The sequence below is a fragment of the Plectrocnemia conspersa genome, unplaced genomic scaffold (genome assembly GCF_051122295.1).
Source record: "Plectrocnemia conspersa isolate PC_06_02 unplaced genomic scaffold, ASM5112229v1 ptg000012l, whole genome shotgun sequence".
NCBI lineage: Eukaryota > Metazoa > Arthropoda > Insecta > Trichoptera > Polycentropodidae > Plectrocnemia > Plectrocnemia conspersa.
This window is the reverse complement of record NW_028277176.1, coordinates 28,667,916-28,692,997: the sequence shown is the minus strand read 5'-3', so window position 1 is coordinate 28,692,997 and position 25,082 is coordinate 28,667,916. Positions and strand designations below refer to the sequence as shown.

General features: G+C 28.3%; 1 protein-coding gene across 1 annotated transcript in view; it reads left to right on the top strand.

Annotated features, from left to right (window-relative positions):
• wry (delta and Notch-like EGF repeat containing weary) overlaps positions 1-25,082 on the top strand; it is a 236,044-nt gene that overhangs the window by 144,974 nt on the left and 65,988 nt on the right. Inside the window, exon 5 of the mRNA XM_088200754.1 lies at positions 12,761-12,879. Coding sequence (XP_088056880.1) covers positions 12,761-12,879 — 119 coding nt within the window. The remainder of the gene's footprint in view (positions 1-12,760; positions 12,880-25,082) is intronic.

Here is a 25,082-nt window from a genome sequence, read left to right as displayed (position 1 = left end):
TTTTAATTCAGAAGTCATTCTAACGAAGATTTTAAACAAACAAAAAAATCTTACGTCCCTAAAGTAGACAGTATTTTACACAGAAATAAAAGGGTATCACGAGAAATAGTTGTATAAAAAAACTCGTAATTAAACAATTGCGTTAATAATTGGAAATATTGCACATTTACCTAAATCACTACGCTGAAAACTACTCTTTGTTTGGAAAGGATGCGCACTAAACTATATGTTTTACTCTGTGCGTAATTATAGTGATCATCATAACCGTTTTTTTTTAAGCATGAACACATTTTGTGTGTGTCTAAGAAATCTCGAATAACTAGAGATTAACCAAATTATTTTAGTTATTGACTGCCTTTAAAAAATACGTATACTGTCATTAATATTTGATAATGAAGTGTTATTGTATTGTATTGTATTGAGTAAAAACTTTTCCGCCCTCAAAATACAAATATAATCAAAATTCAATCTGGCAAATAACTGAAAATGTCAAAGTTTATAATAATTCTCGAATCGATCGTACAGCAAAGCTCTCTGGCAAAACGCGAGAGGCGGAGTTTATCAACGTTTAAACAATTCGTATGTAAACAATGCGAATATTGCGAAGCCGAATCGAATTAAAGCACACAATGGATTTCGTTAATTTCAATTTGCAATTCGATTTTGTTGTGTACTATGTTTACCGAAAACAAGAAACAGATCGTCGCGCAAGCAGCATCTGTTGAGTTTCCACTCGAAATGTTCTATACGAACAATTCCAAGAGCAATTTAAATAGAATTTTGCCTTTAAACCTTATTATACAAAATATTAACACTACAAGATATAATACAACATTTTAAAACCGTGATGTAGTATTATGTTTATTCGAGATATTTTAGTATCGCTATTGTTATTTTTTCACAAGCGCTTAGTTTACTTTCTTTATAAACTCTATCGTTCAATTTTTACACCACAATAGAAGCAAAAAGTCATGATTAATGATACCTATCCCTTCAACGTAATCTTTCAAGATGTTTAATGTTTTTGTAACATCTTAATGATGTGTTTGGAATCTAAAGACTTCGTACGAGTGTCTGTGATTGCTCATATATTTTATATAAAAACGCAATTGTTATACATATATATTTAAGCTATTAACTTTTTCGTGCCTAGAATTCTAAACTTTTCTTTTAGTAACCTAGAAGTTTCACATTGTTATTAACAACTTTTGTTTTTCGAACGTAGTCATTAAAGCAATAAATCATGATTGTACAATCGTATACTAATTGCGATTTTATTATTGGTATCTAAAAATCTTCAACCTTAAAGACTTAAATCTTGTTTAAGTTGATATATTTGTTGAAAGCTATACATTTTGGCTATTATTCCTTTATATTTTAATCGTTGAGCTTTTAGACTTTAATCTGTGTTCAAGATTTTTGTTTTGGAAACTTGTCCATTTAATCTTAATAAGATTAGAACTTTTATATAACACTTTTGGAAGCGAGGTTAGAACTTTTGCGCCAAGTTTTGGAATCTTGTACAATTTTGGCTTAAAAATCAATAACTTTTAAGACTATTAGATTGTCATTATTATCCAGCTTAAGTTTAATATTCTTTCATTGTAGATTTTATAAATAAATATTATTTTTAGCTTTAATGTATAAGTATTATTTAGAAATATCATTTTTTTTAATTGAAAATTAATTGTATATGTTCATATGAATTATTAATAAAATATTTTATTTACTATTAAATAAGAAGCTGTGTGTTGTTTATGGTTAAAAAAATAATCTAATTTATAGGTAATATTAGGCGAAATCTCTTATTATTTTACTATACATTTTTATGTCGATATTGATATTGAATATCGAATTTTTATGGTTACAAATTACAATAATCTGCTGTTTAAAATTACATTGCTAGAATTAAATTATACCTTTGTGAAGAAAATTTCACTTTTAACAATTTAAAAATCAAGCTATTTAAAAAGCAAAATTAATATAAACATTTTTTTGTGAAACAGTAGTGTAAGGTGTTAATTTTATTATAGTTTTTATATTTATATAATTGGGAATGTTTTTAGACATTTTTATTATATTTTATTAGGTCTATGTTAATTTATTATAATATTTTTCACAAATTTACAATTTAAATAATAATTTAATACAAAATTACTTTTCCTCAGCAATAGTATTTAATATTATTTTATTGTTAATTTATAATTTTTTTTATTATGAATCGTTTTGCAAGCTTTAAATTCTAAATATAACATTATATGAATTAGTTCTGCATTTTTTTTAATAAATAAAATTTATTTTTACAATATTTTGCTACCTACTTTAAGTACACTGCAACAAAAACTTCTCACTAATATAGCATACCTGGATTATTAGGAAAATAGTTATGATGAAAGAACCGATTTATTATTTTAGAGTTTGCCTTTTTTTAATGTATAAAATAGAGTGCAACTAAAAATTTTAATTGACTGAAATATAACTGTACAATATTAACTTTCCACAAATATAACATAATTTTATTATAAAAATACTAGTTTATATTTTAGAGGCTCTATCGTAATTTTACTATAAAATAATGTATTTTAAAAAAAAATTGTATACAAATCTAATGAAAATAAGTATAATAAAAGTACAAGTTTTATATTTCTGAGGTACTATGAGAATTTTTTTCTATGTATTATATTAACTAAATTTGCATTATTTTTTAATGTATAAGATTTATTTCTACTTTTTATCCTTACTTAAATAATACGTTACAGCAGCAAATTGCTACAAAGATAATATAAAAAATAATATGAAAATATTTTTGATCAAATATAAATTTATTATATTCAGATATATTTTCAGAATTTTACTCTTTATCTTTAAATGTTGAAAATATATTTTAAATAATTAATTATTATTATTTAATTGCTAATAAAATAAAATAGCTCATTTATTATTAAAATAATTAAAATAAAAGTACAAATTTATTATTTTAGAGGTTTTGCGAGAATTCGCCTATAAATATACAATGTCTTTGAATTATTTTTAAATGAAATTATTATATTTTCACTATAATATTTTACCAACATTAATAACACTGTATAACATTTATTTGCCACAAAGAGTAGTTTTAAAATATGTTTGATGAAAGTAGTGTATTTTTTCAAATGATTATCTTTAATTATAAAATAATTTTGTGTTAGTTATAAATGTAGGAAATAGATTTTAACTAATATCTTATGGCTATTTTCAATATTAAATTGCCACAATAATAAGATAATTTATTTCACGTTTAAATATTTTTGATCAAAGTACAAGTTTATTACTTAAAAATGTTCTGATAGAATTTCACTTTAAATATTTGCATTTTTTTATATATAAAAAAAATTTTTACTGAATTTTTTTATTTACTTTAATAATGCTTTACTGCATGAATTTGCCACAAATATAAGATAATCTGGTTTTATTGCAATATTATATATATTTTTTATTTTTAAACAAATTTAAAAAAAAACTAATTGTATGATTATTTATTTCATTTCTATGAATAAATATAGAACTCATTTAAAGATAATTTTAATTTTTAGTAAAAGGTTAAATTTTATAAGCCTAAATAAAAAGATGTGGTTTAATAAAAGTATTTATATTAAAGTTTCATTATCAATATATTTTAATAAATATGAATAATATTCAAACAAATTAAAAAAATGCCATTTTTAAAAATTAGAAGCTTTTGAAGATTTCATAATCAACAATTTGTGTAAATCTTCTTTCATTGTTAAGTTTTTAATTGAAAATATTACCTTTGAGAAACACTTATTGAATGACATTAGTATGTTAAAACAAATTAGTTACTTATTATGTGTTTATTTTGTATCTGATCAGGTTGTTGTTGCTTATTTTATAGATTTTGCTTCAAAGATAGACTCGATATTATTTCTAGTTTATTGTATATAAAACGTTTACTTTGCAAGCTTACTAGATCATCTAAATTAAAATCATTATGCACTTATTAATAACCGTTGGCCGTTAACCAATTCTCCTAGCCTTAAACGTCATACAATTATATAGACTTGGCCTTAGCAAGTAAGTTATTAGCAATACTGAATATTAAATAAATAAATTTCTTAGCGCATTGACGTGTAGAAAACAATCTTATTTTCAGTGTTACAGTCATAATAAGTTGTTTGGATTTTGTTGTTATTTCATTTTTTTCAATTACGATTTCATTACACTGTGTTTGTGATAATATTATTTCAAGTTGCATTTTTAGATCTGTAGTGTATTTAATTATGCAATTAATTCAGTGAGTTTATAACGGCTATAAGTGCAACAGAAAATGCTCGTACAGTTAAATAATTCTTTAGTAAAGGTACGTCTAAAAAATATAATGTCCTTTTTAAGTTCATAACTATAAAAGTCGTTTGTTGAATCAGAATCACATAAATAATTCTAGAGCTTGGGTGTTTCAGATTACCAGCTTTAAACCGCTTAAAATGGCTATAAAAATTAAAAAGCTTGAAAAATGAGTGCCGCACGGGCTGAATAAAAACAAACAAAATCGCCGTTATAATTTTTTTCCTGCGATTATTTTACGATAACATATTTTAATAGTTCGTGCTCGGTATAATATACTAAAAAAATCGAATCTTAGCAAAAACATCACAGCTGAAACTTATTGTTAAAATATCGAAATAACATAACAATCCGTTCTTCAAATTGGTCAATCAAAAAGGTCCGATTCTCTTGCAACAAAATGCGCGAAAATCACTTCATCCACTATTCTCACCAGACATCTTATAAATAGAATTACTTGCAGTGTAAGGTAGCAATTCTAAATGTGCTTATTTAAAATAATAAAATAGATTATTAGCTGAGAATATACATACATACATACATATGTATATAAATTTGAAGGTATTAAACCGCTATTAAATTCCTAGCAATCATTTGTAATAAAACAAGGAATATGCATCCAATAAATTATAACAATAGCTGGCGAACCGTATTGTTATATGGTTGGCGGCGTAATTGTTGCGAAGCGGAGAAACGTGAAAGTTTCGCACACACCCACACACACCGAGCATTGTTCGCACATGTGGGCCAAGTGGGAACTTAAACTATTCGTCAAACCTCCGAATCCCATTTGGGAAGTTTGTCCCATAGTCTTCCCTCGTTGAGGTGAGTTATTTGGCCCGCAGACGTCGAGTGCTTTTGCAAATTACTGTGTGTTGCCCCAGACCCCGGTTTCATAAAAGGCTTCATTTTATGCCGCGATCATTATTTCAGGACAAATTTATGTCAGGTTGAAATTTAAAGTAGAAAAACTAAAATAACCATTATTTTTTTATGTTATAAACAATGATAAAATACGTTAGCGCTCTAGATTATATTTATTTATTTCACCAACATCAACTGGATTATTTAAAAATATGTGTGTATAAAATGCTTTAATCACTTAGATATATTCTTTAGTGATACTGCAGTGTCGGCAGCGTAGGGTAATACGTTCACTGGCGGACTTTTATGAAACGACTATGACCGGCGGTGCTTCGTCCGCCGATCATTTGCATCATTATATTAAATTTCCAGCATGTTATTCAAAAAACTTATACTGCACCAACTCAATCGGTATCTGATCCGTCCGCCAAACTATTATGTAAATTAGGCAAAAATAGTAGCTATATTTCCATTATCAATAATTTATCGTGCGTTATTGTACAGAATCGTGATAATAATAATTATCTCATGATTTCAAACAAAGTATATATTGTCTATATATTTAAAGATTAATTTAATTTATGTATAATAAATAGGCGATTTAAATGAAAATATTTATTACCTTGAAGTAAAAATATATTTTTTATTTATATGTGAGCCGTTGATTTTGAAAGTGGGGCAAGTCATTTTTAATAAAATTTTATATGCAAATACTATATTAGCGATAAAAATATTTTTTTAATAGCCCTATTAAAAAAATATTTTTTTAATATGGCTCAATGTACTTACCTCACTTTCAAAACAAGGATTTTATGAAAATGTTGATTTCCTGTTTTCAAGAGTTTAATTGTAATTAGAAAAAATTGAATAATTTATTTCTTTACTATTCTATTTTAGTTTTTGAAGTACCCATGATGTATGGTTTTTTTATATAAGGCAATAAATCGATCAAATCTTTATATTTCTCTTCGGTAATAGGCCTAGTTTTTCCATTTAAAGGTGGCAATCTTATTTTATCTAAAATCTTTGGCCTGCCCCGTTTTGTCGATAAATCAATAGTCTTAAATTGTGAATCACTATCGATTGATGTTTTATAATGTAATTCATACGGTGCATTTCTTTAAACTCATATCATGAAGATTTTCAGCTAGTTGATATTTTTAGGTACTTTTCAAAATTGCATCATCCAGATGTTTGGTTCAAAAGTCTTCACTTTTCGTTTTGTGTAGTAAAATTGCATCATCCAGATGTTTGGTTCAAAAGTCTTCACTTTTCGTTTTGCTTGCGACATGTTTGTATTAATTTACAATAATCGTCGGAAATGTACAGAAAATTGGTTTTTCGAATAGCTATTTCTACAAACCAAAATCGCGATCATTTGGCAAAAATGAATGTTCAATATTATCTATCTTTTATCGCTTGACCAAATATTTTCATCTACATTAAATCCAACTTTATATTTCTATTTTGGCCAGTGGAAATATCGCTATAAGCGATAACATGTTTTTGAGTTGTCACATTTTGTAAATGTTTTAAACAACAAGAAGCTACTTCTTGTGATCCTCTGGATCCAGTTGGTTCATTCCAGGTTTACATATGAATTTCATCATCATGTAAATCATGAAAACCTTGATTTAAAACATACATGTTTCATTTATAGTATGGTTGTGCTTTTTGCAAATGAAATGTAAAAGCAAAATAGTTTCCCGGGTTTTCTTAAGACTAGCGCTTTACCTTCTTGTAAGACTTTTCTAGCTAGTTCGCCATCTTTTAAAGGAAGTTTATGTTGTTTTATCAGATTTATTTTTTCTTCAATATTGCGTGACGTTTTAATTTTCATGTTGAGCGAATCGGATTTTGATATCTCTCTTTACGTGGATAATGAAAACGCAAATTAAATTCTTTGTTTAAATTTTCCATAAATTTTTTCCTTAACATAACTTGTGTTATTTTCCTTAAATTTATCAACGTATAAATTTTACATTTTTAATATATTCAATTCAAAGTTTAAATACTTTCTATTTGGATTGTGAGACCTTGTATAATGGCTTTCTGATTGGGAAAACTCTCAATGCGTTCCTTCACGCGTTTTACTTCTTCCGAATTGATTTTTCTAGAGAAACGTTCAATTCTACTACGAAAATCTATTGCAAATTTTTTTTGGATTGTGAGCACGGTCCATTCTTCCTTTATATATATCAAATGTGTCTAAAAAAATCTTTTCATTACTAAAATTTTTGCTTCTTTGGTATTTAAATAATATTTAAAACTGCAAGTCATTTGCGTTTCCTTCTAATTTATCGATCGCACTTTTCTCTTAGCACACTTTGTAAAACCATTAGTCTGTAGAACTCTAAAAACTAAAATAGCACGCTTATCAATTTTTATTAAAATATTTTATTTTGAGTGGATTTGCCTCACTTTCAAAATCAACAAAAAATTAATATCATTGACCAAAATAAATTACTATTAAAATTTTTAAATTGATTAAAAACAGAATTTTTAAAATAATTTTTAATAAAAATTAGCCTTAACTCTTTTTTCAACAAAATGGACTTGCCCCACTTTCAAAATCAACGGCTCATTTAGTGTTTTTTTAGTGGTACTTTTCTGTTTTTACACAATGTTTGTTTAAGAAACGCGCATAAATATTTTTGTTTTTACTATTAATGCGACAATAATACACCTAGAATTTGAGTGTACATACATTGTGACATTTTGCGATGACGAAAAAAGTGGCAACACCGGTGAACTCCCACATGACCAGGTCGAGGACTAGAGCGGCAGTTAGTCTCCGAGAATCGCGATGGCATCCGTAGCCAATATTGCTCACGCGATAACAATTTAAAATCTAATATAATTTACTTTTATGGAGAGGACATTTATAAAAAAATAATAACTGTTCAAGAACTCAAGAGTTAAGTGTACCGAAGTAAAATGTGATCTTGAGTTCTTATTAAACTGTCGGGATAAATGTGATCGGCTTAATTAAAACAGTGCAAGAAAAAACCATACTTCTTCGCCACGAAATACGTCAGAAATGAAATATATTATATTAAAATTGTGTTTACTGGAATATTATAGATTCTTCTTCAATTCGTCACACCAATAAATTGCAACAAAAAAAAATGAACGTCTACATCAAAAATTTAATCAACTAACTGAGAAACAATTAGAGATGAAGAATTCACAACTAAATTTTACTATTGCTCCGTCACGTATCCCGTGCAAAGAATCAGCAACGTGGAAGCAGGCATAGAAAGTCTTAAGCCTGAGATAAAAGAAGAAATCTGCAGAATCCTACGTGAAGCGAAGCCACCTAGTCCGAACATTAGTAAAGCTGAAAAATTGTTAGAATTCAAAAAAGGGATACATAAAAATATAATATAAATCTCTCCTTTTATTAGGTATATACGTAATAACACGCAGACCAGATGGTTCCTCAGGACACACAGTTTTTATGAAAATCACTCATACTAACAGTTATCTACGAGACAAATCGCATCATCACCCCATGACTGAGATCGGTGGCTGCATCGCTTTACGACAGAGAAAAAAACTGCAGATTCAGAGATTTGAACTCAAGAGCTCAGAATAGTTGATAAAGTCCTTGAGACTAATGGATACAAAAAAAAATTAAAAAAACGTAGATACATGTAACTTCATTAGAAATGAACGCATTCCGTATGTAAGAGAAGTTTCAGAAAAATTGGAAGGGTTCTGGTTAGAAAAAAAATCAGAACCATTTTCCATTCAAGTGGAAAAATCGGTTATTTTTTGCTGAATGGACAAGAACTCCCAAGGCATTTATCATATAAAAAATCTTTTGTTTGATCTAAGGAGAAAGCAGTTGAAATAGAAATCAACAAAATATCTTCCTTGAACGAAAAAATACGACAGAAAAATGATTCCGAAATCTCGGCTTCCAGTTCTGAGCAGGGTGAAACCGGTAAATAAAAAATCACAAATTATTTTTAGCACTATTTTACAAAATACAATTGATAAAAATAATAAATTAAAATAGTGATATTTCTAAAAAAATTCCAGTAAAAAAAATCATTTAGTTGTAAAATTTGATGCAGGGATTAAATAATCCTTATAGCTACATTTGTGTCGTATTTATAAATCTTATAAAAATATACTCATTTTTAACAGACTCACATATATCGTTTAATATCCAAAATTATATTTGTTTTAGTGCAAAAATAAAAATACGCATTACCATTAAGCTCTAAACTAATTCGCAAACAAGCATTAACTCAACTTATAGCCGCTTGACCACGTTATTCTTTTACAACAGCCCGTTAAAGTATTTCCATTGAATCCTAGGACAATGATAGTTGCTTTTAATGTCGCTAGAGAATTTTCAATTGGTCGTTGTCCATATACATGCTACACACGTTACTTAACCAAACAATATCGGGCTATTATCGGCGAGTTGAACCCGTTTTAGTTAAACAGACTTTAGTATTTGTTCCATGGATGCTATTTTTTTATTGCTACTGAGTGGCTCAATAAAACTGGCGTCCATTGTTGCGGAGAATTTTCCTTTGCGAGGGTAAAGAAAAATGACCGAGTGCACACTTTTGTCCTTTCCCATTTCGACAAACTGTGCGATATTATTGGTAGGAGACCTTACTATCGAAATTGAACAACATCAAGGCTGTTGATGTTTGCTTTGAGAAACTGTGTGTTATTGCAAAAATAATATCGTGCGGACAATGTGTGAGAAAAACGTATGTATACAGCGGCAAAGACATTTCCTATCTGCTGTGTTTGTTGTACAGAATAAACACGATATAAATATACTTGTTAAGCCCGAAAAGGGTATTCATAATAATATACATAATATATAGATAATCTCTTACACAAATATATACTTCAATGTATTATTTATTTTTCTTACTATATATGTAATGAGATATTATTTATTAATTAATAAATTTTATTATTTGTAAGTCAGTGCATAATTCTCTGATACGGTATCTTATTAACAACAATAGTTGTCAGTACTTTAAATGAATAAATGTGCTTCAATGCACAGATTTTCGATTTACGCATTCAATTTTAAGCTGGTGACATATACAGATGATTTAATTCCAGCTGTATATTGAAAGGATTACAGGTCCCGATTCGCTGTTGTTTGCTTTGAACCATTCGTTGAAAATAAATTATTCCTTAGATGAATGAAATGTTACATATGCATGTCTCTTTATATACATACATATATAGGTGATTATGAATGTGTCGATTTTATCGGCATTGGCCAAAGTATACGAATCATTTATCTATAATATATTTCTCAAAGTTTGCCACCTGTTTCACTAAAAACATAAAAAATGTGCACTTGAAATGTGATTTTTTATTATTTTAACGTTATTGTAAAAAATAATTTAAATAGCTGTGATAAAATTATTTTAATACGAGTAATTTTTGTGGCAATTAATATACATTTCTCGATTCAAGAGATCATGTCAATTTGATTGAAAATGTAACTAAACAAATTTAATGCAATTTATTTAGTCACATTTTTATGTATAAAAATGCTCAATGCAATGTTGTATATTATAAAAGCATAAACACATATATACTATGCAAATGGCTTCAATTTTTAATTAATTTTCCTTTCGCCTTGATGATATTGACAGCCGCTCAATGTAACAGTAATTGGCTTGAGAAAACAATGCTTATATGGTAATTATTTTATGTAGCAATATCATTTGCAGATAATTCTGAACACAAATATTTTCTGTTAGGTAAATACAAAATATTGTATGTCAACTTTAATTTTATTTTTTTGTATAAATTCGTATAATTTTTTTTTTTTTTTTAAATACACAGATATGAAAAGTCTGACACTAGTTTGTAACGCTATTGTAATGCATTTATAGAAGTAAAAATATAAAAAGTGATGTCGATACAATATATAATAAAACAAAATTTCGAATGGGTATTATAATGTATCCATCTATTGTCACGTACGGTTTGAATGGCGCTATCGACCGGTTTGAGGTGTATATTTTATTAAAAGATTTTAAAATTGCATTATTTTGGATTTGTTAATGTTGAGCCCAACAATTTTTCCATAAATGTGTTATGCCATTAGGTTTAAAGATTTGTAATATTTTTTAATGAAAATCATTTTAGTCAGAGAAAAACTGTCCTGTTTCTAAAATCTATTTAAAGAATTATATACTATATTATTATATTTATTGAACAGTTGTTTTATAAGGCGTTTTATTAGTTGCAAGTTAAAGGATTTAAGTAATTATACATGTACTAATTTTAGTCCTGTTTTACATTTCCGATACGAAAAAGTAATACATTTTTATTACCAATAAGTGATTCAGTGTCATTTCTTATTTCTTTTATTATATACTTTGTTTAAATAATCTAAAATTAAACAATACATTTAGGACAATATCTGCTAGGAAAGAGAAAAAATCTGATATTTTTTTATGAAACGTGCTTTATTGCTTTCAAAGGATAAGTTTTTTATGATCAGAGCTTTTTCAAACGACCTAGGTAAGCGCAATACGTGTCTATTGTAATTGTCTTTCCATAATCTAAAGCTTAAGTATGAAATGTATAACATAACTCTGTTCTAGGAGTAGAAATTCGGGATTCTGGCATTTAACCAGTCTTTTTTCTACGTTGTGTGTTGACGTAATTTTAATAAAATTACAAATACTAGGAAAAGCGCTCAAATCTGAGTGAAAGGTTGGACAATGTATGACAAAGAAATCAATACAAGTGGTGATTTTTGCTCAGGATCTTTACCCACGAGGAGCGTTGAGAAAGGAAGGAATTTTGGTATCTAATCCTATTTTCGATATAAAAAGTCAAAAGGGAAAAGAAGCACTAAGCTGCCGTTGTACTTCAAGCCATCGAGGGTCGCTTTTTTATTCTTCAGTCGTCATTATTTTCTTGCGTTGCTCCGTTGCCGAGCGATAAAGTTGAACCGCGATCCCAGACATAAAAAGTTTTGAAAGACTGCTTCTAGGCTTTCATCGTCGCGTTACAAGTGTACAGGGGCGTAGGCACCTGTGTCACTATTTCTTCAGCTTTCTCCCTCGCTCTTCACGTAGTAAAATTTTATTGTCACAATTCGCGGCGTAATTTTATCCGCTCGTATATTTTTATTGGAGCGTTTTTAAAACGCGGATAAAAGGGGCGACACCGACTTTTTATATGTGTGTTTTTGCTTCTATTTTGCTAACTGAAAATTTGCGAACGCCTCGATATGGTCGTTACTCTTTTACGACCAGAAGTGGCGGGGTTTCGCTTTGAATCGACGGTTAAACCCAGCTAAACTTGGGTTACTCAAAACATAAAAAGACTAACTTTTGGGAATGGGGATTGAAGTGGAACGGAATATATAGTATGAAGATCTGACGGAGCTGAAAAAAAGTTATTATTGGTCTAAGATATATAATATGTGTTTGTTGATTAACAAAAAAATGTGATTAAATATCATGCGTTTTAACTGATCATATACAGTTATCATAAATTGATGCGTAAAAATTAGACTAAATTTGTTTTTTTTTGTTCACAGTGGTCTCAGAGAGTTGGGGCTCTCAATGTGTGAGGTTAAAAGTAACGGTCAAGTCCGACAACTGCGGCGACAACCAAGATTGCTCTGACAAGGGCGTTTGCTACTCGAACATATCCATGGTAAGTGTTTGTTTATATTTGTTCCACATGGTTGGTCTTCGCTGATAGTTCAACTTCTCTTCTCCCAAGAAGAGTCGGTGTTTCTTTATGCACGTCTTTCGGAGAGGTTTTCAATGTTGCAGTAGTAAAACGCTAAATGGTCCACTCGGAAAATTTTACGACCTTTTGAATTATTTCCCCCAGAGTATTTCAATTTTAAGCGCGCTCCTCCGCCGTTTAATGAAACTTTAAATATTAAGTCAAGGTTTATTATGGCAGCTTTTGCTGCGTTGAAAAATGGTAAATTAAAAATTAAAAAGTTGTAAGGCCTCAAGAAATGTCGATCTAACCGCGTGACTTAGTTGTAGTATAGTTAAAAAAACTATATATAATAAATAAGTATATCATTTATTTGATAAAGTATTAGTTCTAATTGCCTGCTTAAAAATTGCTATTATAAAATCTACCTAATAGAATATGACATTCGAGAAGAAAATTATTATATAAAATAGTATTAAATCCGACCGTATGTCTTAATTTGACTTAATTTTCTCAGATGATTGCTATCTAGAGAGATTTAATTTTTTTTAATATTTTTTACATTGTAAAAAATATTTAAGCCATTGTTAAAAATATAAAAAACTAATTTAATTTGTTGTTGTTGTTTTTACACAATTACAGACCATTTTTTCCGCTCACTGCGTGATTTTTTACTTATCTTAAAAATACAAGATCAGTTATTTGTCCATATTAAAGTCGAAATAGCGTAGTTCGTAAGGTCTTGACTTAAAACCCAGAGGCCGCGGGTTCAAGTAAAATGTGCTAATATTTAAAACCGATCTGTTGATAATAAATTAAAATACACATATTAATTTTTAATTAATAATATAGATGTTATTAATTAACAGACTTTTACTCTGATGTTTTATACTTATTTACCCAGTTTGTACAGATTTGACTGAAAGTCTGGTTATAACGAAAAAAAAAATATTAGTGGAGTTTAAAATATAACAATATATTTTGCTAATTTATATCCAAAAACTTTTATTTAACAAAAATATCAAGGCCTATTTGGCCATGATGTACAAATTTTTTCAAGCGATGAAATTTCAAAAGCTATATTTACAATAAAAAGCTTTTAAATAATTAAATTTATTAGCTTCAAAGCATCTAGAAAAAAACTTTCATCCTTGTTTCGAGTATTCATTGTAATTATCGGACTCTCGCACAATGTAAGGCTATCTTGAAATCTAAACTTTCACAAAGGGTAGAGCTAGACACTTATGCGATTGGCTCTCAATTAGTCTCTGCTTCTATTCATCCAAGCTTCTATAATTACCAGTATTTTAAAAAGTGTAAAATCGCATTGACAGTTAATACATATTTTTGTTTTTTCCCCCTGATTTTTCAGGAAAGGATATTGTATCTAATGTAATATACTGAAATACTTTTAGCGAGATTTTTTGTAGATACATTACCTCAAACGTTCCATTTTTTATATGGCACAAATCTTATTTTTCATTACTTACAAACATATAGCGTAGAAAAAATATACTTTGTTTGATAATTTTTGACAGCTGTGTTTTCTTGTCGGTAATTTATATACAATTTTTCACGACTACCTTTAATACACATGCACATTCTTATTTTTACTTTTTTGCTCTGTGCGGTAAATGTATTGTTAGCTCAAGTATTTTTTTTAATTACAATATTTACTCTCGAATTAGGAAAGCATTTTAAATTATTTACAAGTTTTAAATGTAGTAACTAAACTATATTTACTTAATAAAATACACGTGCAGAGCATAACACCAGCAAATAAAAATATTTTCAATAATTATATAAAATGTAAATACATTAACATTTACATATAACAAATATGGTTAAACCCCGTTTTTTCCTACTTATAACTGTTTAGTATAAATATCACATTCTTATTCTTATAGAATTATATTATTGACACCGCGGGCTAAGAGCGATATCATATTTCGCTTGGGGACTATGGGCCAGATACATTTTGCCGCAGGGCCGTAGGTTACCGACTTCTGATTTAAAGTAAACTGATACTGCAGAATTTTTTTGATCCGGTGGTTCCTAAAATTTGATTTGTTATATTATATAAAATGGTTTTCATAACTTAAAATATAAAACTGTCAGAAAAACGCACGTCAGCCGAAGAAAACTTTTCATATATATAATACAGTCTTGGCCATAATAATGGGGCACCCCTTGAAATGGTGTGTAGCTCTTTACAAGTGCATAGTCTGACCGAAATATTTTAGCTGGTAGTTTTAGAACTATATAAAGGAATTTATCCTTTTTAATTACTCACTTAAATTTTAAAAAGGGATTGCAGGTCTAATTGTTCAGTATCGCTTAGGTTCAGTTGCGTGATTTCAGCCTTTATTTATCGTTTTAATTTTTTCTATTTAATAATTAATATGTAATTAAGCCTAAGGGTGAGCCTACTACATGTTAAAAATATGCTTAAGACACTTTAAGCAATTTAGATCGGTTTTTTATTTATATTTTCACGAATTTTTAAGATGTAACACATTTATTGCGGTGCCCCATTATTATTGCCAAGCCTGTATATATGAACACTATTACAGTGTTGGCTTTAAATAATATTCTGGTAAATAAAAATCAGATATATCTATAATTTGTATATTGCAATTATTTTCTGCAGAGGTTAAAAAACCTTTTCATAAATTAGCAGCTTAAGCATATCCTAACTCTTTCCACGCCATGCACCTAATATAACGGCCAGCCGAATCGGGTCACCAGCGCGAATTCATATATAATGTGCTCGTAAAAAGCGTGTTTTTAACTAAATTAGGAAAAAATAGACGTCTCTATTAGACTTATTCGTAAAAAAATTAAATATAAATAATAAAGTTTAATCAATGAAAAATATAAATGTAAAATAAAGCATTTATTTCATTCGTTTGAATTTTTTTTATTATCAGTGAATTTAATAAGAAACATTGACGATTATTTGAAATATATTAGCTAAGCTTAACTTATTGTTTCAAAATAGGGGCTATAAAAACAAATAAAAATTTAAAAAAAAAATAGATAGGGCAAAACTATTCTATAATTTTTTTAAATAAATTTTTTTTTTTTTTTTTAAATTAATTTGTATTTATAATATATTCTATATATCGTATTCTTAGGACACAGTATCTGCTGTAGTTTCAATTTTTTTGACTTGGAAATATTTTTGCTGAAAAAGAACGGCTGTTCAAAATGAAAATATATATTATTTTGCATCTTAAAAATAAAAATTCTTTTGCAAAAAAAACGCTATAATAAAACAAGGTGGCGTTCAATGGTTATTAAAAAACTTACCTTAGATATTTGCAATATCTATTTTTTAATCTAGTGTTAAGGCAATTTGATTAAAACTAAGGCAGTTATTGTGTCAAAAACCGTTTTATCTCAAACCTAGTTGTATCATTTCATATAATAGTGCTATTTGGGTGCGTGTAGTTGGGGTACTATAAAATACTTATTGAAATTTCATACTAATTTTAGTTTTATTTTTTTCAAAAATAGTATATGAAAATTAGAAACTAAAAAATATATGTTAGAGATTAAGAATATTAAGTAGAATAAATAAAACAATTTAATCAATAATTTATTATTTAATCACAATAATCTACCAAAAAATGGATTTTTTTTTTAGATAAATAATATATAGTAGACCCCCAATAACACGGTAAATTGGGGATGTGCTATTTGGGTGCATGTAGTTGAGGGACTAGAAAAAATTTATATTTTTTTACAATACGTACGTGAGGTAAGAAATCCTGCCTTTGGCTCTCTCACACATAAAGTAGCGGGCATCCAAATAGCACTTTCATAATTTACCGTGTTATTGGGGGGTTTAAACTGTTTCAGAAAAATAATAAAGTGATACTTTTAAAATTCTATTAGCAACATTGTTCTATATTTGTTGAATTCATACACAATGTACAACAGAAAAAAAATATGTTAGTTGAGCACAATTCCACTTTGTTAGACAATTTTTGTGAACGTATACTTATTAGAAGCCTTATCGATAATCTTTTGTAACACATCAATAGCCATTACAAAGCATATATTTTTTCACATTTTACATAATACCCTAAAAGAAAGCACACGTCTAAATTTATGCGCTAGTTATTTTCATTAAAATTTTGACTTTAATAATAATTAAAATATAAATTAAAATATAACAAGAATTAAATTAATTTTGTCGATGCAAATGTTAATTAGTGTCACCCATCCACGTATTGAACAGGCACAATGCTGCTTCCTATGAACTTCCTAGGATCTACATAGAAAATTGAATTCTCTGTAGATGTGTCAGTCTTATGTAATACAAAAGGGTTAAAGTTAAATTTGCAGGACCAAATGGCATCCGCTTTATTTTTAAATAATATTTTTTTGGCTCTGGTACGTATTTTCTTAATCAAATTATTCATTTTATTTTAGTTCCTGGTTTGAACTTACATTATCCATATTCAGAATGTTTATATTTAATAAAAAAACGGCAAATAAAAACACAAAAGCAATTGTAATTGAAACATTATAATTTTTTTCCTTTTAAAGCTTTGTATTCGCAGAAAATATTTATTTGCGACTAAGGTATTTTGTTTACCTAGAATTTACCTTTACTTTTACGAGAACAGCGATACAAACGCTATAACATATTTAATGTATATATTTTTTAAAACATTTTTTTACTGTCTCGCCAAGGATTATTCTTATTATAACGATTCTCACTCGAGAGCCCATTTTTTTTTCTTAATCCATTAAACACACTCGTCGCATGTATACAATCTTTTTTCGCTACATTTTATATAATACACGTTTATACCTCCTCTTCGCTGATAATACTCTTAAGCGTTTATAAAATACGTCGGCAATCATTTACAGAGGACGCAATGAAAGTGACGCGCTATATGGGTATCTACGCACTCGCAGGGAATACATTTGGATTTTATTATTTTCATCCCCCGGGGGCGGACTAAACCCTCTCGTCGGGGGATAAAAGCCTGGAAATGGGGCAAAAGAGCCCCGGCGTCGTGGCAAACACTCGAGACCAAACACTGCGAGATGCCTTCGGAATAATAAAGATTTTAGACCGCAGCAGCCTTTCGAGAACTCGGCCACAGTCGAACGTATCGTAAATAGCCGCCAGGGCCGAATCTGGGCTTTAATTACTAGGCTTCTATCAATTGAGATCGATTTTGTTTGTTCTTGTGGATGAGTTTTCATTGATCATGTTACATTTTGCCAGCCGCGAAGCCCTTTGTTTTAATAAAGCAAATAATGTGTGGGACTACATCGCATATTTGCTGAGTCCACTTCGTGCACTGATTTGTTATCCTACTTATTTTAATGTAGATTAAAATGCTTTGTATTATATAAATGTATTTAATATTTATTTTTATACAATAAGGGTTTAGTTAGTTCATGATATTTTAGGCATAGTTTGAATAGTTTACTTGTTAGCTATTTATATTTAGTTCATGTGATAAGATCAAGATAACTTTTAATACATACGTTTAGTTACATAAAACATGTGTCTAATCCAATTAAGCTTGAATTCTATTATCTTAAGTCAGGTTGGGTTAGAACTAATATGATTAGATAAAGTTCTTACATTAGTTCTAAGTTTTTGGGTACCGGTGGATCAGATGCAATTTAAGTCATTTTTAAATCTAGCACCTTAAGAGAATCAAATGGCGCATATCCCTCATTCCGTTACTGCAGCGTGAAGGTGCAGTTTCAGTAGCTCCCATTGGTAGCAATAAATGAGCAGGAGTCTTTGATGAGGAGTTGTGTAATTTAATATTCCTCAGTTGGTTTTTTATTGATCTTTAAAAAAACGGGTTTTTATTTTATATAATTTACTTAGTTTCACTTGTAAACATAATTAAAAATATATACATATATATTATCACGCTTTATTATCTTTTTCGTAAAACCATTTTAAAGCGGTTCTAATAAACGTATTGTTTGCCGAACTGTTGCCATTAATTAAATGTATTTACTTCTTACTTGTTTGAGTCTACATACAGATTAGGTTTTTATTGTCTATGATTTTGGTTGTTATAGTCTTGTCAATGTTTAAAGAATCAAATTGCTTTCGAAGATCGGTTCGAGCGTCGTAGTTAGACTAAGGTTTACGCGAAGCGGGAAGCGGCTGCTTTATCAGTTTATGTGCGAATTCAGATATATTTTTTCCCCACATTAGAGACATCGGGTGAAAATTCTGCATGGTAGTAAAGCATTTTATTTTTATTTTAGTGCTTCTTATATAGGACCGTTGGGAAAAAAATACTTGCATCATTTCAATGAATCACTTTTTGAAGTTGTTAAGTTGTAGTTTCAACAATCCGTTAATTCTCGGTGACTCGAGTTTCTTAAAACGCTCGTTTTGCACAAGCCATCTAGCTTCTCAGCGAGCTTGCTAAATACAAAGATGTTTTCTGCGATAACTATGAGGAACTGGTCAAATTAATTGTTCCGTATTTTTAAATATTTATTGGTTTTGTGTTGATTTTTATTATTATATTTGTTAAAGAGTGTGTATATAAGTGTATATTTGAGTTTGTATTGTCTACCAAGTCATGATGGTTAGATTTCTAATCAAATAATTTAAAAATTAATTTGTGCTTATATACGCTTAATCCGACTTGGGAAAGATTTATTTCTCAGCAACTTTCACTGCGAATATTGAGAGGTGTTATGACTTTAAATCGTCAAGTATTTGGCAATCTCGCATTTTTTTTAAATTTAATACATTTTGTGTTTGTGTGAAGAAACTACATAAATAACTGCTGTAAAATGATTTAATCCAATACTTTAGAATATATAATTGTGACGTATAAGGCGGGTCGTTAGCACACATTCGATTTTGTTTATTGCGCTTTTAACGCGTGATATGTGACAATTTTTTTCTCACGGGTTATACATGCATTTTAATAAAAGCTTTATATCTTAGCGGGTGTTTATTAGATCGACTTAATTTTACAAAATAATTTTAGTACACGTTAAAAAAACATTTAACAAGTTTATTTATATAAATTAAGGCATAGTTAATAATTCATGTTTAGTTTTTAAAATTTAACTAGGTATATTCAACATATATATGCTTTGGTAATATAATAAATACATTTAGTTTATTAAAGTTATTAATAAGAATTATAATTTATTAGTCATAGTTAGAATATTTCTTGCTCTAACTTTATTAAGTTGTTTTATATTAGTTAAAGCTTAAAATTTAGTAACTGTGAAGTTTACAAATGCTTACAAAGGCATAGTTTTATGTAGTTAGATTATATTGCTTAAGCTTTAACTTGGAATTTTGTAATGTTAGATTATAGCAGGCTACAATTGTTTAAGTAAAGCTAGAAAATTTTCATACATAGGTTATGTAAAGGTTATGTTTGCTTAGATTATAATTTCAGATATAGTTAAATAAATTCCGAAATAAAATTAAACTTAATTATTACGTTACGAAAAATCATCTGTTATTTAATTTAATTGTATAAAACCCCAACTCAATTTTTAGCAAATCAACAAACCACTCAGTAATTACGCTAGTGACCTTCGTGTCGTTTAAAATTTGAATTGCACCCTTGACGACGTTAAGAGGTTGAGCACTCTGGTTTAGTATTCATACTACCACCTCAAACCATTGATACTTATACAACCTCTCGTAAAAAATGTTTTTATCTATAAAAATAAATCAAGGTTATTCTGATTTTCTTTCTGATTATTTTTATAAAATTTATTTATTCTCAAAGTTAAAACAAGGAGTATCCTAACGATGATAATATATTTTCGATTGTTACCGTCGCACGTTATATCATCAATCAACAGAACTGGTGCTACCCTGCCAATACATCACATATGTTCCGACAAACCATCCAGAATGACAAGTATCTAGGAACTGTATGGAAAAATAAATATATTATTAAGACGCCCCCATATATTATTTTTCCAAAACTATTATTCACACACGTCTGATGTTTGTTTATCACGTTGTATATAATCCAACCTGCCTGTTTATACTAAATCCGACACATAATTTTATCAGCCGCTCGAACATGATCGAATTGTAATAGATTATGTCTCGATCTAGATGTTTTCTCAATGCCTCAAGAGAAAAGTTCAGCCAAAGTATCGAGGCATTAGCGTAACTCTAATCAGACTAATGGTTTCGTTTACGTCTAAGAATATATTCTATAGATAGATAAATATTTTTTTAATAATTAAATTAAGCAATTTAGTTTAATATAACTGAGCGCCGTCTAAGATCAATTAACGGTTCATAAATTGCTAAAATTGTAGCGAGAGTGTTTCAATTTTCGAGTTAAGCAAGAATCGCGAAAGTTTTAATGGAAATCTGAAGGTCAATCGTTCCTCAAGACAAAGGGAGAATTTTGAAAAGGATTAACGAGTCGGATTTTCCTTTTTTATAGTATCATTTTATTGCGTCGGTTAACGAGGAAAATGTGCGAATTCGTTGAATGGAATTAAAGATATTTATTGTTTTCGTACCACGTCGGTCGGAAAATCTCGCTGACCGTAAAATAAAATTACAGAAGTCTTTCTGTTATGGTTTTAATATATATTTTGAGAGACGCTTCTGCGAGCGTAAAACGAAATAAACGAATCACAATGCTTTTATTGTTGCGAAAATAATAATAACTATAAAAAGGCTTCATTTACTTGACAAAATAAAATCTCAAACTCACGGTGAATTATTTTTATGAAATTAATTAGAGAAATATTTATTTGAGTGCTCTTGCTTGTACAGATAAATAATCTAATATTATATTAACATTAATTAGATATTATCATACACTATTGTTCTTACCTGTGCTATGAATAGCTAGTAGAGATTTTCAATGTATGTATGTGCTCGTAAGAAAATAATTTATTTGATAAAGTTACATATGAATGTTTGCCCTGTATTTATTTAGCTAATAGCTAATCGTATTCAGATAAAATAGAATACATATAGATAAAAGTAGAAGTATATTATATGATTATTTATTTCTGACTATAATTAGTGTTTCTATATTCTATTAATGAAACCTACAATTTTTATTTGCGCGGATTGTCCTAAAAATTTGACTAATTAATTTTACACCTTCGTACAATATTTCTTATATTTTATACTAATTGATCCAAACATTATTAGTATTTCTAGAATAAAATCTATGCGCATCTTTATCTCTTATTAAATAATAATTTCAAAACATTAATCTTTAATATTTCTCGAACATCCAATCACTTTAATCTTTTAATCATACTCATACAACTTTTGTATATATTTGTATTATTTATTATAATATTGTAATAATACATTTAAATAGTTTTATCAAAAATAAAAAATATTTTAATTGTCAATCTAAAAACATACAATAGTGCAAATGAGATTGAACTATTTTTGCAACATTGTATATTTTTTGATTTACAATTAAAATATTTCTCATTCTAGATAAATTATTACAATGTTCAATAAAATTAATTTTCACTACAATATAAATATATACAAAAATGTTATATCAGTATCTACTGTTTCTTCAGTACTATAACCAGGGCTTTTTTGTTATGTAACGCGGTGGAACGGCGTTCCGGCACCTTTTTTACGGTATTTTTATTTTTAAAAAGAGATTGAAAATTTTCGCAACATTTTATTTCCTTATTTTTACGTAAATTTTATTATTTTTATTGTATTTATATTTAAGTGTAAAAATTTAACCACAATTTTAAAAATGAATTGAAATTTCGGTCCCGCTAAAAAATGATCAGTATTAATAATATTGGTATTATGTAATGTATGGATACAAAATATCTTAATGAATTTTACAATATTACGATTTTCAATGAGTGGGAATCAAATAAAGAGCATCTAAACCGAATTTTGACCAATAGGAGAGCGCAAAAAACAATTATCTATTCTCAGAAGTCAAAAATTCACGTCAAAAGCAATAAAATCGTGCTGACGCCGTCACGATTTTATTACTTTTGACGTGAATTTTTTACTTCTGAGAAGTACTTTGACCAATACTCTTATATGAATAAATTTTGAAGTAAATAAATCTCTCATATAAATTTTATTTATTTTTTTATGTGCTTTGTAGCATAGGAAATACTGCTTAAAATTTAGTTTAAATTATATAGGAATATATTTTTTTTTGTAAAATATTTGACAAGAAGTAAGTTACAGCACTTTTTTGTTTAAAAATAGACTATAACTAATACAATAAAAGTCTCGTCTGTAATTATGTGTATTTTACATTTTTCTGAATTATTCACTATATTAATAATATATTATAAACTATAATGTACAATGTACATTATTCACCATAAAATATTATTCTATCTTTTAAATAAACAGCATTTTTACTTCATGCTTTCGAAAATTTAGATACTTATAGAACGATACTAAAACTATTTTACTCGTACCTACACTCTCTTATTTTCTGAATTATATTTATTATTATGGTTTAAATGCTATGTAAGAAATACGGATTATCAAGTTTTATGCATAAAATACTTTTAGTGATTTTTTATTGTGTCGTATTAAATACAGTATAATTTCTAATTATTAAATAATTTATTACTGTGAGTTAATGATACGTAATCTTGTGCTAAACTTCGCAACATTAGTTTGCAATAATTAGGTTAATACTATATTTAATTTTGACAAGCTCAACATAAAGCTCTACTGTAAGCTCAATGTGAGCTTCTGTGTACACAGCGGAGCTTATTATATAGGATGTTTGTACATGGTTATTATCTATAAAAATATTTTCATAGTTTACAACCATAAAATTGGTATGTACGTTAATTATATTGTAAACCCTTTATAAGTAAAATAAAATTAACTATTTATTTATCTAACAATATATGGAAACTTATAAAAATATTTTAGGTGCACCTAACGTATGTTTTGCTATTAAAAACCGATAATAATAAATTATGTTTATAAAAAATATATTCCGTGCTATGTAAAAAATATGTAGCACAAGTGTTACTTTTTTCGACGAAATGTAAAGTAAAAAAAACAACTTCTAACGCAGAAAAAATGTTCGTAAAACATCTTATTGAAAATTTATACCTGCGTAAAAAATGTCAATTAATAATATTGTAAATCAATAACGAACTGATAATATTGTATCCGCGTTAAAACGGTAACAATAATTGATTGAATGCAAGTTAATTTTAATTTAGTACACTTTTTACGTACAAAAAAAATACTACAACAAAGGTCTTGAAATAGGATTGCACAAAAATTCCGCACCCGATAATTTTCAGTATTTTTTTGTTAAAATTTTTTCCGCTCGCGTCAAAGTTGCCACCATCGGTAAATGTCTAAAATAAAATTTTTGTGATAAGGTTTTATTACTTTATGACCCATCGGTCACGCAATATTATTACCGCTGAAAATGTATTTTTTGACATTTTTTTTTATCAAAGACAGTGAGACATTATATATCGTAAACTAAATTCATGTGTTAAAAATAATTGTAAACCGTGTAATTGATTATAGTTTTGACACCAATCGTTATTAGTTATTATTCTAGTACTGTAGAGATAGGCTTCAAAATATGCTTGTTTAGTTAAAATGCAGAGTCCGAGTTCAGACAGATCTGTTCGAGTGTCCGGCGGACAGATCTGTGCGTGTGCTTAGCTAATGGTGACCCGCGGGCCAGATCCGGCTCGCGCCGAAATTCCAATAAGACTTATGTCCAAGTTCAGACAGTTTGTGTGTGTGGCGAAGCTCGGACAGATCGGTCCTGGTGTCCATCGGACATATCTGTGATTGTGTGTTTAGCTATTAATAAATAAATTGATCAGATGCATTAACTCGGTTACTCTCGAGTTATTTTAGCAATCGTATACAGTTTGTAGCTTATGGTGACCGATTTTCAAAACTATATTTTACTTCTTTGGTGGTTCTTCGAGGGTGCAACTTGGGTCCTCTGCTCCTTACAGTATTTATTATTGCTATACATAAAGCAGTTATAAATTTTTTTAAATATTAAAACTTTCTTAGTTATTTTTTTCTGCAATTTAGTGCCATTTTCTGAATCTTGTTTGCCATCAGATTATTCCTACCATCTTGGTTAAACTTTTCTGAGACAAAAAACTTTTACTAAAAATCTTGGAATATTTTTGAGATCAAGTGAAGCTTCTGTCGTGTGTGATAA